The sequence below is a fragment of the Lethenteron reissneri genome, chromosome 11, assembly GCF_015708825.2.
Source record: "Lethenteron reissneri isolate LAM-NWPU_2019-01 chromosome 11, ASM1570882v1, whole genome shotgun sequence".
NCBI classification, from domain to species: domain Eukaryota; kingdom Metazoa; phylum Chordata; class Hyperoartia; order Petromyzontiformes; family Petromyzontidae; genus Lethenteron; species Lethenteron reissneri.
This window is the reverse complement of record NC_083789.1, coordinates 435497-449735: the sequence shown is the minus strand read 5'-3', so window position 1 is coordinate 449735 and position 14239 is coordinate 435497. Positions and strand designations below refer to the sequence as shown.

Genomic DNA, 14239 nt, shown 5'->3' with positions numbered 1-14239 from the left:
TGCATGCAGGTTGCTGATAGTAGTGATGATGATGTTGGTTTAGAGTTGTAACTGGCGCCGTGGAGCAGGTGGGGAGTAGAACACCGACTGGGCTGCAATGCCCTCTGATGACCACAGCGCGGCGCTCACTCGCCCGTCACTGCCCCCGCTTTGGGCTTGCGAGCTCTCACGAGATCGGGCACAAGCGTGACACAATTGTGTAAACAATGAATTGTAATTTATTATAATGGACGCATAATAATGGACTGTATTCGTTGAGCTTTAAACGTGACATTAAACTTGAGCGATGCCGAGGGCCGCGGTGCGGAGTCGCCGCCGTGATGCTGGTTCCGGGGCCCCTGGCGGCGGCTGGGCCCTGAGACACGCGGAGACGCTGGGAGACTCTGAGAGACGCTGAGAGACTCTGAGAGACGCTGAGAGACTCTGAGAGACGCTGAGAGACTCTGAGAGACGCTGAGAGACTCTGAGAGACGCTGAGAGACTCTGAGAGACGCTGAGAGACTCTGAGAGACGCACGGAGAGACGCACGGAGAGACGCTGGGAGACGCTGAGAGACTCTGGGAGAGGAGGAGGAGGCGGCGGCGCGTGATGATCCGCTTCGTGCTGCTGGTGAACGCGCAGGGCCGCGTGCGCCTCTCGCGCCACTTCGAGCGCCTCGGGGCGGCGCGCAGGAGGCTCGTGGAGGCCGCGGCGGCGCGGGCCGGGCTGGGGGCCGGAGACGGCGACCAGGTGCGGGGCAGCAGCAGCAGCAGTGGGGCCAGGGGCAGCAGTAGGGGCACGGGGCACGGGCAGCCGTAGGGGCACGGGGCAGCAGTGGGGGCACGGGCAGCAGTCGGGCCAAGGGCACGGGCAGCAGTGGGGGCACGGGCAGCAGTAGTAGGGGCACGGGCAGCAGTGGGGGCACGGGGCAGCAGTAGTAGGGGCACGGGCAGCAGCAGTAGGGGCACGGGCAGCAGTAGTAGGGGCACGGGCAGCAGTAGTAGGGGCACGGGCAGCAGTAGTAGGGGCACGGGCAGCAGTAGTAGGGGCACGGGCAGCAGTAGTAGGGGCACGGGCAGCAGCAGGAGGGGCACGGGCAGCAGTGGGGGCACGGGGCAGCAGTAGGAGGGGCACGGGCAGCAGTAGTAGGGGCACGGGCAGCAGTAGTAGGGGCACGGGCAGCAGTAGTAGGGGCACGGGCAGCAGTAGTAGGGGCACGGGCAGCAGTAGTAGGGGCACGGGCAGCAGCAGGAGGGGCACGGGCAGCAGTGGGGGCACGGGGCAGCAGTAGGAGGGGCACGGGCAGCAGTAGTAGGGGCACGGGCAGCAGTAGTAGGGGCACGGGCAGCAGTAGTAGGGGCACGGGCAGCAGTAGTAGGGGCACGGGCAGCAGCAGGAGGGGCACGGGCAGCAGCAGGAGGGGCACGGGGCAGCAGTAGTAGGGGCACGGGCAGCAGCAGTAGGGGCACGGGCAGCAGTAGTAGGGGCACGGGCAGCAGTAGTAGGGGCACGGGCAGCAGTAGTAGGGGCACGGGCAGCAGTAGTAGGGGCACGGGCAGCAGTAGTAGGGGCACGGGCAGCAGCAGTAGGGGCACGGGCAGCAGTAGTAGGGGCACGGGCAGCAGTAGTAGGGGCACGGGCAGCAGTAGTAGGGGCACGGGCAGCAGTAGTAGGGGCACGGGCAGCAGTAGTAGGGGCACGGGCAGCAGCAGTGGGGGCACGGGCAGCAGTGGGGGCACGGGGCAGCAGTAGGAGGGGCACGGGCAGCAGTAGTAGGGGCACGGGCAGCAGTAGTAGGGGCACGGGCAGCAGTAGTAGGGGCACGGGCAGCAGCAGGAGGGGCACGGGCAGCAGTGGGGGCACGGGGCAGGGCCCGCGAGACTCCGCGGCGCCTCCACCCAGGCAGCTGTGAAGGGGCCACCAAGGAGGGTCCGGATGGCAGCAGTCGCGGTGGTGGTCACCACCACCACTACCACTGGTGGTCACCACACCACTACCACCACTGGTGGTCACCACTACCACCACTGGTGGTCACCACACCACCGGTGGTGGTAGTGGTGGTGGCGGCTCACTGCGAGAAGGGCCCTGTGGGTTCGCTCCCCAGGCTTGGGCGCCTTTTGTGCGGAGCCTCTTCTCCGGTTTCTGCTCTCGGCGAGACGCTTGCACACACACAGTGGGGCCGCAGTGCTCTCCAGCACACCGTGTGCTGCACGGGTAACGCATTGGCATTACTACTAACCTTACTAGTTCTCTGTGTTGGGTGGTGGCGGGTTTAACGACACATTTCTATTTACGCGATCTTAACCAAACAATCCCTATATTATGAGTGAATTGGCCAAATATACATCCGAATGCTGAAAATAATGACACATACAATTACAGTACCTGCAAATCACGCGCACAGTAGCAGCGTCGCCCTCTGCTGGCGAAACACGGCGCGGCAGGACCCTCTTGACAACGATCTTAAAACTCGGCGAGGCTTAATACAATAAGTTGGGCAAAAAAACTAGTTCTTCAATGCACACACTTTTATTTGCACTTACAAGTAGAATGTACATTAATTTGACCCCAGAATTAATCACATTCTATATGTTTAATTTTTTTATGCAACGAGTTTTTTTGTTAACCAAAATATGTATATGTTAGTCTTGTAAAATCAATGTGTATATTACATGTTCATTCTAAGATCTCAATCCAGACAATAACAATCGTAAATCATTGTCCAGAGGCCCAGGATCGGCGAGCCCTGGACCGGTTCTTTGAATGAAATCTCAATTGTCAAGAAATATCAGCTCGTTAGGCTTCGTAGATCCGAAGATATTCAGCGTCAAATATATGAAAGAATATAAACAGCAGCACAAGTTAAATAAAAGTGTGTACAAACATCCGCTGTCGAGACGGAGCCCAATCACCTCCAGTATATAAACAACTCGCCTTTAGCCCGTCCAAGGACGGGTGCAATGCAGTAAATGTGAAACTTGCAAGCGAAAATCAGACCACGACTTGATATTCATTGCATCCATTCGTGTGCAATTTGTAAGGGCGCGGTGACACAGACTTCATTCATTTAAAGGTTATAATCCCTTGTTCACCACGACGTCCTTTTTACTTTGATGTCTCAACAACAGCGTGACGGAGATCGCGTGACGTGAGGGCTCTGCCTTTGTAGTGAGGGTTGTAAGTGACGCCGAGGGGGGGGGAGTGACGTCAGCCGCTAATTATTATGAATGGGGGAGGGGGTGTCCATTTGGAGGACGTCACCTGCTCATGAATATTAATTAGGGGGTATGGTCGATGTTGAGTGGCGTCACGAGCATTAAGGACAGACATTCCAGGGTGATGATAGGTATGCTCGTATATGGATAATGCATGTACAGGCATCTTGTCTCAGTGTCTCCCTCGCAGTGAACCTGCCAAGAGAACCACAACTGAGATTACACCTTCAGACAAAAGCGGTCACGCGCATTCACCTGCAATATGTATACGGTAGATTTAAAAGGGTAATGAGAACAGTTCAGAGGGCAATGATCAGGACCAGGGTAAACAAACAAATCTTGTTTGCACAGAGTCATGGCAACAGTGAGAATTACCAGGTAGTACCAGTCGGCCAACCCCTGTCTCAGAGTTTCCTGTCCCAGTAACTCCTGGTACCCGAGTTTGCCAGTGAGGGGGCCCAGGGCAACTGAGCAATGAGAAGTTGTCAGAAATTCGAGTGAACAACTCAGTTCCACTCATTCTTTTAGCTGCAAGACGCCGCAGTCTTGCGAATGTTTGTTTCTGACAGGCAGGGGTTTTCCTATCATCTATCAACCTGCCGCCCAAGGGCCCACAGAAGAAGCCTCCACGAGGTCACAAAAAGTCCACCAGAAGATTCTTCTGCCATGGGAGGTATTGCCTCAGTAGGCAGCCTGAACTTAAAGGAGGGAAGGCAGGTTGTCAGGACGCCAGGGGAAATTTCTGGGATACGGGGAGATACGGAGACACGTGTGGGGATGATTGCTTGTTATTGATGCCGGCTGCGATTGCACTGACATTGCTCGGAGTGTGCGGGCCTCCGCGGTGGGTGGTGATGCACAGGGTTGTGCCCATGGCTGTTGCAGTGCTCGTTCGTGGACTACAAGGACTATCGCCTGGTGTCACGCCGCTACGCCGCGCTCTACTGCATCGTGGGCATCGATTCGGAAGAGGTGAGCAACTTCCCACTGAGTATTCCTCATGCACATCCCGCTACTCCCACCGCCGGCATGGGCTCTCGCTCGCACCGAACACCACCCCGGTGCTGCAGCCTGTGTCCTCAGTGCTGGTTTGCAGCTGCTTTTATCCAGGATTTAAAACCCAGGATGTGCATCATTGGTGAGGTGGCAGGATAGTGCCAGAATTTAAAAGCAAAATGCAATAATTTTAAAGCATTCATTTCACGCCTCCTTAAGCTGTCTAACTCTGCGGTGATATATTGCCAACAGGGGATGTGAACAATGCCCTGATGAGTAGGCATTCGCTTTAATGATGCGTGGCTGCCGTGGTGCGTGTGGCTTGTAAAGAGCAGTCTGTGATCTCGTGTGTGGCCAGAGGAAGTGTTAACTGCGCGGTACCCGGCGAGGATGGAGTGAGTGTCCGAGTTCCGATGGATATCACTCACCAACACATCGCTGTGTCTATATGAGGCACCCACACTAAAGATATTTTCTTTAGTGTATCTACGTGACTTTACCGAAAGACCCAAAGAATATAAAGATAGGCTTCCAACAGTTTTGCATATGGGTTGAAAATATTAATAGGACACTTGCATTATCCTGGCTTATTCTTTCATATCTTTCAAATCACCAGAAACTTCACGAAGAGGCATTTCAGCGCCAAGTATCTACTAATCATCTGTATTGGGTATCAGAGTGCGCAGCGGTATCACAGTGACATTGCGCTGCGTCTCTGTTCATGCTGCATGGCTGTGTTGTTTCAGAATGAGCTGGAGATCTACGAACTAATTCACAACTTCATAGAGACACTGGACAAGTACTTCAATCGCGTGGTGAGTGTCTCACTCAGCCACGCGGCAGCAGCAGCAAAAGCAGAGAAAGAGCATACCTACTATTGAAGGGAGGTTGGTTGAGTGTTTATCCAGAAAGCCTTTATCCCTGGCGCAGGGAACACATGAAGGGGAGCAGAGCGAAAACAGGGAGGGCAATCTTATAGTTGGTGTGAAAATGGATTGGGAGCCAGTGGAGAGATTTAAGGGTTGGGCTGATTTCGTATTATTTAAGAGTGCAAGTGGCAGCAGCATTTTTGATCTTTTGGAGTTTGGAAGTGAGGAGTTTGGGGAGGCTATCATGGAGAGAGATGCAATTGTCAAGCCAAGAGGTGATGAAGACAATCTTTAGAAAACCAAAAATGTAGCATATTACCATGGGCGATCTCACAGTAAATATTACCAGTGCTTGAAACTGCTCTTTGATACATTAATTTCAATTAATTCTCATGCTGATGATATAGACGTAGAATAGTGTAAGAATACTGAATGTAGAATTTCTATGTTGTGTGACTGGGTCACATGAGCGCTGCAGACATTTTAGTATCCACATGCTTGATAATGATTTCTATTTTGTAACTATTTGAGTTGGACAGTTCAACATTGCACTTCTAATGCTGTTGTCTCATCCTTTCAGTGTGAACTTGCCGTATCCTTTGAAGCTCACGATGCTTTACGAGCAGTAAGTTCTGGCTGGTATCAGAAGCACTCCTGTTTCGGTTGTGTGCTGATTTTGTTCGTATAACCGATTATGTGGCATGCTCAAGCACAAACTTAGTAAAGCCTCTAGGGTTGCCAGTCTGTTCGTGTTGTGGGAGTTTCCACTGCAGCATGTGAATAACGCAACGTGCGCATACACGGATGCGAGTGGCTGTAGGCACGCCCGGAGAAGCAGCTCGGTCGTAGACCCAGGAGCTGTGCGTGTTTGTTTACACGCGTGTACATCAATGACTGGTAACGCGGTCGTGTTTGTGTTACTCAGTAAACACTCAGCTATTTGGATGTTCACGCTTTTATGTCTAATGTCCCAGATAACCTGATAACTGACGTAACTGTACAGGAACTGTACAGGAATGTTTTAAAAGCAACTGTCGATCATGGCTGTGAAGTGTAAGGAATACAGTTGTTTAATGTTTATAAACCTTGCCATGTACTTGGGAAAAGCTAAAGTGGTGGTGAGGGTGGAGGGAGAGTATGGCCTGAATACTGTCTGTGAAGTGCCTAGGTGAGTCCTTGACACGGCGACGCCAGATCATGTTTAACCTGGAGAAGGTGCACATGGTGTTGGACGAGATGGTGGTGAATGGGCGCGTGGCTGAGACGAGCCAGACTCGCATCCTGGCTCCCATCTACTTGATGGAGCGTGCCGACCAGAGCCAGTAAAGGCCGCGGGGACGCGAGGACGCGAGGTGCGGGGGATACGGCACGTGACCGGCTGTTGCCGTCCTGTGTGGAGGACGCGGCGCTGCGAGCCGACCGGAGAGGCTTCTGCAGCGACTGGCGGCTCCTGCCCAGTGGGGCCAGCGTGACCGCTTGGCGCCCGGGGAGGGAAGCGCCACCACCTCTTACATTCAGCGAGCGTCAAAAACCTTACCCATAGCTCACGTTTGTCAGCTGTGTTGAACTACCAGCATGCAACAACCAGCATGGCCTGGTATTTTTTTTCAAGTGGATCTCAAATCCAATTCGCACCGTCATGAGGAAAGTGCAAGTGTAGTATGATTTATTTTGCACACCCCCATTCTCCGAACTGAGCATCAAATGTTGACAATTTTACTTGTCTGACTTAAACCTTACTTCAAAGTGACGTGATTACAAAACCTCGTACTGTAATTCATACTCGGCTGCGAGCTGCCGATGCGGTGAGGCGAGGGTCCGTGCCGAGCGCGCCGTGCGCACAGCCGCAATCTGCTTGGCTGTCATCCTCGCTGCCCAGCCGAGCACACCGCCTGGCGTCATTTGCCACGATGCGCGTGAGGGTTTGCCACCTGCTGCTGGCCCTCGCCATTTCTCTCAACCTGCTCTTCATGTATTACTTCATGAGAGAGAGCGGTCGAACAAAGGCGGCGCTGGAAGGCAGGGGCGGCGGACGGGCCGGGGCGAGGTCAACCGCCAGCCGAGGCCTCCCCGTGCGAGGGACCTCGGACACGCCGAGGGGCGGGACGGCTCGCCAGCACGGCGAGCGTGGCCAGCGCCGCGAGGGGGGCGGCCCCGGGGGGGCCTCCGGCCCGCCGAGGCGCCCGGGCGTGGTGGTGCTGCTGCGGGAGTTCGAGGAGTTTGAGAACAGCGTGGGGGAAACGGCGCGGGGTCTCCTGGCAGACGGAGGCCCCGAGCGGGAGGTGCTGGTGCTGTCGGACCGCGACCCTTACCCGCCCCTCGCCCTGCCGCCAGGTGCCACCGCGGGCCCCTCCTTGCACGGGGGGCGTTGTGGTTTGAGGCTGTGTTCATATCGGTCGTGCAGACTCGCACAGCAGATTCCGGCCTCCTGTTTGAAAATGGAGTCGGATTCTCTTTGTGAATACAGTAGATCCAAATTTTACCATTTGTACAAGCCCTTGCAGTGTGCTGCAGTATATATTCACCCTCTACAAAGCTTTTGCATAAACGTCCTAATGTTTATCTCCAGCACTCTTCATACAAAGGGTGAAGAAATTAACGTGTTAAGTCACGTTTCTGTATAGGCTATGAAAAGCTGGGCCTGAATTTCAAGAAATACGATTTTAATGTATCAAAACTAAAACCAGTGTTTCAGTGTGATGAGTACCCACAAATGGGAATATTCAGTCGGGGTCTACCATATAGCACTTGTACTATTCAGCCAATTGCTTATTCCCTTCTCTTGGTAGACCTCCTGTGAAACCAAATGTAAAGCCAAATAGATTGAAGCAATGTATTTTTCCATAAACTGTCTCCGTCTCCTCGTATTTGTATGTCCTCTGTATTGTTTTGTCGCTCTGTTCTCTGCCTCCGTCGGCCTGCGTCGTTGTGGCCGTCGGCCTCTAGTTTTGTCACCGCCCGTGCCGGGGCTCGGGTCTCCAGGCCTCACCGGCTGCCATCCCTCCAGGAGCACGCCTGGTCGCGTTGTCGGGCCACCCTGAGCGGGCCGTTGCCGAGGCCAGCCCCGAGCGCCTGCTGCGTAGGGAGGCCGTGCTGCTGGTGCCGGACGGAGTGGCGTGGTCCGGCGCGGGAGGTGCGGAACTGTTGCGGCGCCTGCAGGAGGAGCTGGGCCGATCTTCGGGCAACGTGCGCATGGTGGCGCTGCCCGTGCGGGGTGATGTCCCCACGCGCTGCCTCGACCTCTCGGTGCGCCGCCTCGCGCGTGACCCTGCGTGCTCGCGGAGTCAAGTCGAGGGACGAGGCAGAGAATCCACAATGGGGCACGGCCCCGCTCATCGCGCAGTACTTGGGCAGGAGAGCGTGTGCAGGTGTCCACAGGAAACAGCGTGGAACGCTTCAGCCAATCGGCCTTCCAGATAAAATTACTGCATTGCCAGAATATATTGATCCAGTAGACATTGATGATTGATTCAATTATATTTTAGGTGATAAAACAATCCGGCATGCTTAGTTATTTGTTAAATATTCACAATGAGATAATACCTCAAACATCGCTGCAGCTTCATCTGAGTTTCCATCACAGTGAAAGAACGTTGAAAGGGGCGATGGTCGCTGGATGTAGAAGGCTCAGCAGATGACAGATTTTGCTCCAAATATGTTAGAATGAATTAAGCAATTAGAATATTCAAGCCCATAAACAGATTACAAGATCACCACCAGCAGACCACATGGTGGACTGATTCAATCGGTGAACCCGTGCCCTTGGATGCCCAATACGGAACGACTGGGCGACACCAGTGCCTCCCACGCACGGCCGGCTTTGCGCGTGATCGGTGTTGCTTCTGGAATTATTTGCCTTCGTAATTTTTTTTATTTTTGGGGATCCTTTCCGGTATAGCCCAAATCCTAGCTTTGCCAAGTCTGGCTTCGAGAGGTTGTACATTACAAGTTGAATGAGCATATGATGTGTGGCAGTGGGCATGCGTGGTTGTGTGTGGTGCTACCTTCAGTCAAAGTGTCTCGAGTGAATAGCCTGGTGCAGTGCTCATCCTCATTATTAGGCCAAATACAGGCTCTCAAAATCCAATCCTTCCATTTGATCAGCCCCAATGGATTGATGAGCCAAATCAGCCCCAACTGGGGTTTCAGCCTGATTGTCAAACATTCTGGTCACATTGACACCCAGCCAGCTGTGCACAAGGTGTAATGATTACATGCTTGTGAGTGTGTACAAATGTATTGGCATGCGCTCCTTGTGTGTGTGTTAGGTGTGTCCAGCTGTGTGGATGTGCGGACATACGTGTGCCTGTACAGGTGAGAGTGAGGGAGTGGACAGCGGAGTACCGGGCGCCCACGCGCGCTGACGAGTGTGATGCTCTGACTGGTGATGCCGTCATCTTCATCCGCACGCCGGTACTGACCGGGCTCGAGCCACACACCGACTTACACACTCCCCTGGTGCACGAATACTCAACAGCGACTTACACACTCCCCTGGTACACGAATACTCAACACCAACTTACACACTCCCCTGGTACACGAATACTCAACACCGACTTACACACTCCCCTGGTACACGAATACTCAACACCGACTTACACACTCCCCTGGTGCACGAATACTCAACAGCGACTTACACACTCCACTGGTGCACAAATACTCAACACCGACTTACACACTCCCTTGGTACACGAATACTCAACAGCGACTTACACACTCCCCTGGTGCACGAATACTCAATACCGACTTACACGCTCCACTATTACTCATTACAAACCAGACATGAGCCACACACAAAATTCAACACTTGCACTCACCATAATACACTTTACTGGTATATGTCTACACTTGGACTTGGCAACTCACAAGGGCACATATGCCGAGCTTGGTTTCATCGACTGTCGGGGCAACCTTTGTTGATGAGCATCTGTGCAATCAAGCGCGCCAAGCTGTGGGGTGATGTCGCTTGGACCCAGCCCTGCCACTTTCATCTCCCATTCGCTGCCATTGACGTACCGCATGAAGTATTCCTTTAAGGCCGAATTTACCTACTTGAGGCCCATACCCAGTTCAGTTACCACTTCCCGCTGTTGTTGTGCTCGTGGGGAGGTGACCTGCGACGCTTTGTGCCCACGGCCTACAAGGCTACGCGAGATGCGTACCACGTGTGATCTCCGGTCCCTGCGCGTGCGTGTCCAGGACCTGCTCGGCGTATCGCTCCCTTGGGCCCGGCCCCTGCACACGGCGCTGTTCCTGCAGACGGCGCTGCGGGGTTGGCGCGTGCGGCTGCTGCGCGACGTGGCGCCGCTCGCACGCCACCCCCTGCTGACCGACGCTCATGCGCAGTGGAAGGCGAAGCAGCGGCGGCAGGCGCGGCTCGACGCGCTGCACCGGGACCTGGACATCCGGCTGGTACCAATAGTCGACCGCTTGCAGAGCGCTACGATGCTTGTGTACACTGAATGTGCAACACATTCTCTACGGGCCCCTTGAAGTATTTTGTTTTTTGTCAATGCGCATGTTCGAGATATTGCACATGAGCGCACATCATCTACTACACCCAGATTCATCAACTGCTGCTGCTGTACAATGCTGGGGTCACACTCCTATTCCCCTGTGAGTCCCAGGCAGATGCCTATGTCCAAACTGGCTCAGGAACCGCTGCATCCACGCGGAGGGAACTAAGTGTGTGCTGCCGGGGTCCGCTTGCTGCCGGGGTGCGCGTGCCGCCGTGGCGTGCGTGCCGCTGTGGCGTGCGTGTGTGCCGCTGTGGCGTGCGTGCGTGCCGCTGTGACGTGCGTGTCAACGTGTTCGGTGCACAGGTGCGCGACGCCGCGGGCCAGGAGACATGGTTTGGCTGCAGCAAGAACACGGCGCGCTGCTTCGGCTCGGTGCTGGACGACACGCCCGAGTATCTGCACCGCGGCCGCTGGACGCCGCCATGCTGCCTGCGCGCCCTGCGCGCCACGGTGGCACGCGTTGTGGGCGAGCTGGAGCGCGCGGGGGTTCGCTACTGGCTCGAGGGTGGCAGCCTGCTCGGAGCCGCTCGCCACGGCGACATTATCCCTTGGGACTACGACGCGGATCTCGGTCTGTACCGCGATGACATCACCAAGTGCGAGCTGCTCAAGCGGGCGGCAGGTGCGTGGGTGTCCCTGGCTGTGTCCCTGGTGTTGTGCACATGCCGTTGTGGTGTACGAACGTGGCAGAGCGCGTGTGTGTAATTCCAAATAACACAGGATGAGATGTTACTATCCTTTGTGCAAGCACTTCCAAGAGTTCATGAACAGTGAGCCTGGTGAAATTTGGGGAGCGCATCGTCAGTAGTGACCCTTTGGTTCCTAGGGTGTTTCGGCCTTTCATACTATACACCCTCCCCAAAGGCGGCCAGCGACAGGGTGATCAATCCTACGCTTGCGTCCCATTCCCAATTAGTCATAGGAGTTGCCTTGTTGTTGGTAGCCAACATCCCATGGGACTATGCATGGCAGGGGCGTCCTCCTCCCTGAGTCAAGCATTGTTGACTGCATACCTCCTGGCCCTCTCACTTTGGGGCCCAGCTGGGGTCTTTCCTCTTCATCCAGAGCCACTGACTGCTGCCTTCTGCCGCCTCCGATACAGCTTTGATTGCCGAACGCTGGCTCTGGCCCTTAATTCCCAGGTCACTAAGCAGTCTGGTTGTAGATGTTGCCACAACACCTCTGCAGCCCACCTCCACTGGTCGGACTTCTGTGTTCCAGCCATGATGCCGTGCTTCGGCAGCTAGATCGGCATAGCGCAGATGTTTTCGCTCATAAGCCTCATCTACTGAGTCCTCCCAGGGTACTGTGAGCTCAATGATGAAGACCTTCTTGAGTGAACGGGACCAGAGCACCACGTCAGGTCTTAGGGTGGTGGTTGCGATCTCCGGAGGAAACACAAGTTGCCGGCCAATGTCAGCTGGTGTCAGCTGGTGTTGTGCACATGCCGTTGTGGTGTACGAACGTGGCAGAGCGCGTGTGTGTAAGCATCCACAAGGAAGTACCCTGTGCAGTGTGTAAACATCAACATTGGTGAGACAAAAGTGGCTCGGCAAGGTGCTTGCCTCCCACCCCCTCATGCGCCGTGCCGGCCTTTGTAGGTGCTACTCGTTAACAGCGCGTTCCCTAAAATTCTGATAAAGGCTATACCGGTGGTTCTTTGTCTTTGTGTGCGCCCGGGTTCGTAGCACTGGGCCCCGTGGAGGACGAGGAGGGGTTCGTGTGGGAGCGCGCGCGTGAGGGAGACTTCTACCGCGTGCACTACAGCCGCACCAACCGGCTGCACGTGGACCTGTGGCCCTTCCACTCCAGCTCGGGCACCATGACCAAACTCACGTGGATGCAGGGCCACCCGCAGGACCGCGAGTTCCCCGAACACTTCCTGCAGCCACTGGAGCGCATGCAGTTTGCCGGAATTCTGGCGTACGCTCCAAACAACCATCGACGCTTCCTCGAGCTAAAGTTTGGCCCCGGAGTGATTGAGAATCCAGAATACCCCAACCCAGCTAAAAAGAGACTGGATCAGGACAGTGCATGATCAAGGCTGAAAGCGATCATCTCACACTCACCAATGAGTGGAGTCCCTCTCTCGTGTGTGGAATATCTTGAGGTTATAGATTATAATTTGTTGTTGATTATAATTTTGGTGTTATATTTTGACTTGTGGTTTCACTGTCAATCCTTTTAGTGCCTAGAGACCTGCCGTGTAGGTACGGCGCTACGTCTATCGTGTATGATGATGATAGTCATTGTTTCTCAAGAATTCAAACTCGGCATTTACAATTGCATTTGCATGGGTGAGAATCTGGTTGACAATGTTGCTTGTTTGGATTGTAGGCATTTAATAACTTTTTAGTAAACACAGAGTGCTCTCTTATTAAGAGTTGAACTTTGTGATGGTTTTCTGGCCCTTGGGTTACAATAACAAGCTAAACATTTCCCTTAAAAGATTGTTGTTGAACTCCAAATCCAGTGATTAAAATTCCACATTCCTATGATGGGTATATGTTTATTCAATGGTACAGTAAACCCTCGCGATGCGCAATTTCTGGATTTGCAAGTTTGGAATATTGGCGAGTTACTAAATATTTACTAATTCTCTATTGGCTACTCGACGAACTCCAGGATTTGCGAGTGTACGTGCCAGGCCACCGACATCGGGGAGATGCATGCAGAATGTTAGATTTGAAACTGCGAAGATTAGACACACCCCCTCGGCTGCCTGCGTTGTCCTCCGTCTCGTAGTAATCCCGCTCTGAACTCACTACTGTATTGTGCATCTTAAATGTGTACTCACAGTCCACTCGTACATTTTGGTATAAACGAGTTGTCCGCGGGACGGATGTGGCTCACGAGCTATCGTTTGGACGGCCATTACAAACCGGGGCTTTCATGAAATGCCACATTGGCACTGCTTGAAAGGCTGTAGATGCCCGCTAAAGCTGGTGGCTGATGAGGTCGTTTGTAGGAAGCATGTTGTTTTAGTCGCCCTTTTATATGAAGGACAATTAACAAGTTTAGTGCAGCCAGTTTAACTAAACTATGTAAAACTAGGGTTATTCCTCACAACGCAAATTATAACCAGGGTTAAGCAGGTACATTTTTTTCCCTATTCAAAATTGTTACATTTAACCAATATATAAGCGGGGTGACCCATCGGATGTGCAGACTTGGTGTGTGGTTGCTGGTGTGTGCCAGTCTGCACCCTGCGCTGCAACGCAAGTCCGTCCTTGTCATCGCTCCACAATATTACTCTCCGTCAGCCGTACGCAGCAGAAGAAGACCGCTCTTATACCAAAACTTGGTTCGAGTGATGAAAATATTGCTTGCCACGTTTTGCATAAGAGCTGATTGTTTCCCATCATGTTTGTAGCGAGCTGCATCGTTGACAAAACGTTCGTGTCAGCTGTCACTGCAGCTCATTCCACGATTCACACTCCTCTCCAGCATCAGCCTGGGCAGCTGACGTCCTCCGGCGAGTCGCGGGCGTGGAGAGCCCCGGGAGTCAAGTGTATTGGCCACACTCGTCTGGTTTCCCACATTTGTGTCTAATCTCAGATTTGGTTTAAAAACTGTGAAATAAACGACCAGGGCTTGTGAAATACTTTTCCGTGTTTTATTCTGGAGATGTGTTCACGCCACTTTACCACGCGCCACCAAC

At 53.8% G+C, this 14239-nt stretch overlaps 2 protein-coding genes across 3 annotated transcripts; both read left to right on the top strand.

Moving 5' to 3' along the window:
• Positions 1 to 145: 145 nt before the first annotated feature.
• Positions 146 to 6404, top strand: LOC133341210 (AP-4 complex subunit sigma-1-like). 2 transcript variants are annotated; one of them, XM_061549668.1, is made up of 5 exons: positions 146 to 729; positions 4080 to 4166; positions 4937 to 5005; positions 5640 to 5651; positions 6254 to 6404. In XM_061549668.1, the coding sequence occupies exons 1-5, from the start codon at positions 589 to 591 to the stop codon at positions 6383 to 6385; spliced, it is 441 nt and encodes a 146-aa protein (XP_061405652.1). In that variant the 5' UTR covers positions 146 to 588; the 3' UTR covers positions 6386 to 6404. The 2 variants fall into 2 exon arrangements, with proteins under 2 accessions (XP_061405652.1, XP_061405653.1); XM_061549669.1 differs by having other exon boundaries at positions 5640 to 5698; positions 6254 to 6387.
• A 555-nt stretch (positions 6405 to 6959) lies between these two features.
• LOC133341209 (ribitol 5-phosphate transferase FKRP-like) lies at positions 6960 to 14180 on the top strand. Its single transcript, XM_061549667.1, has 6 exons — positions 6960 to 7393; positions 8067 to 8305; positions 9374 to 9472; positions 10259 to 10471; positions 10882 to 11200; positions 12267 to 14180. The coding sequence occupies exons 1-6, from the start codon at positions 6970 to 6972 to the stop codon at positions 12614 to 12616; spliced, it is 1644 nt and encodes a 547-aa protein (XP_061405651.1). The 5' UTR covers positions 6960 to 6969; the 3' UTR covers positions 12617 to 14180.
• The last annotated feature ends 59 nt before the right edge of the window (positions 14181 to 14239 follow it).

Excerpts from the sequence above, each read along its gene's own strand:
- LOC133341210 (XM_061549668.1), top strand. The coding sequence starts at position 589 with ATGATCCGCTTCGTGCTGCTGGTGAACGCGCAGGGCCGCGTGCGCCTC. Across the intron at positions 730-4,079 it reads GGGCCGGAGACGGCGACCAG|TGCTCGTTCGTGGACTACAA; the intron begins GTGCGGGGCAGC and ends TGGCTGTTGCAG. Across the intron at positions 4,167-4,936 it reads TGGGCATCGATTCGGAAGAG|AATGAGCTGGAGATCTACGA; the intron begins GTGAGCAACTTC and ends GTGTTGTTTCAG.
- LOC133341209 (XM_061549667.1), top strand. The coding sequence starts at position 6,970 with ATGCGCGTGAGGGTTTGCCACCTGCTGCTGGCCCTCGCCATTTCTCTC. Across the intron at positions 7,394-8,066 it reads GCCCCTCGCCCTGCCGCCAG|GAGCACGCCTGGTCGCGTTG; the intron begins GTGCCACCGCGG and ends CCATCCCTCCAG. Across the intron at positions 8,306-9,373 it reads CGCGCTGCCTCGACCTCTCG|GTGAGAGTGAGGGAGTGGAC; the intron begins GTGCGCCGCCTC and ends GTGCCTGTACAG.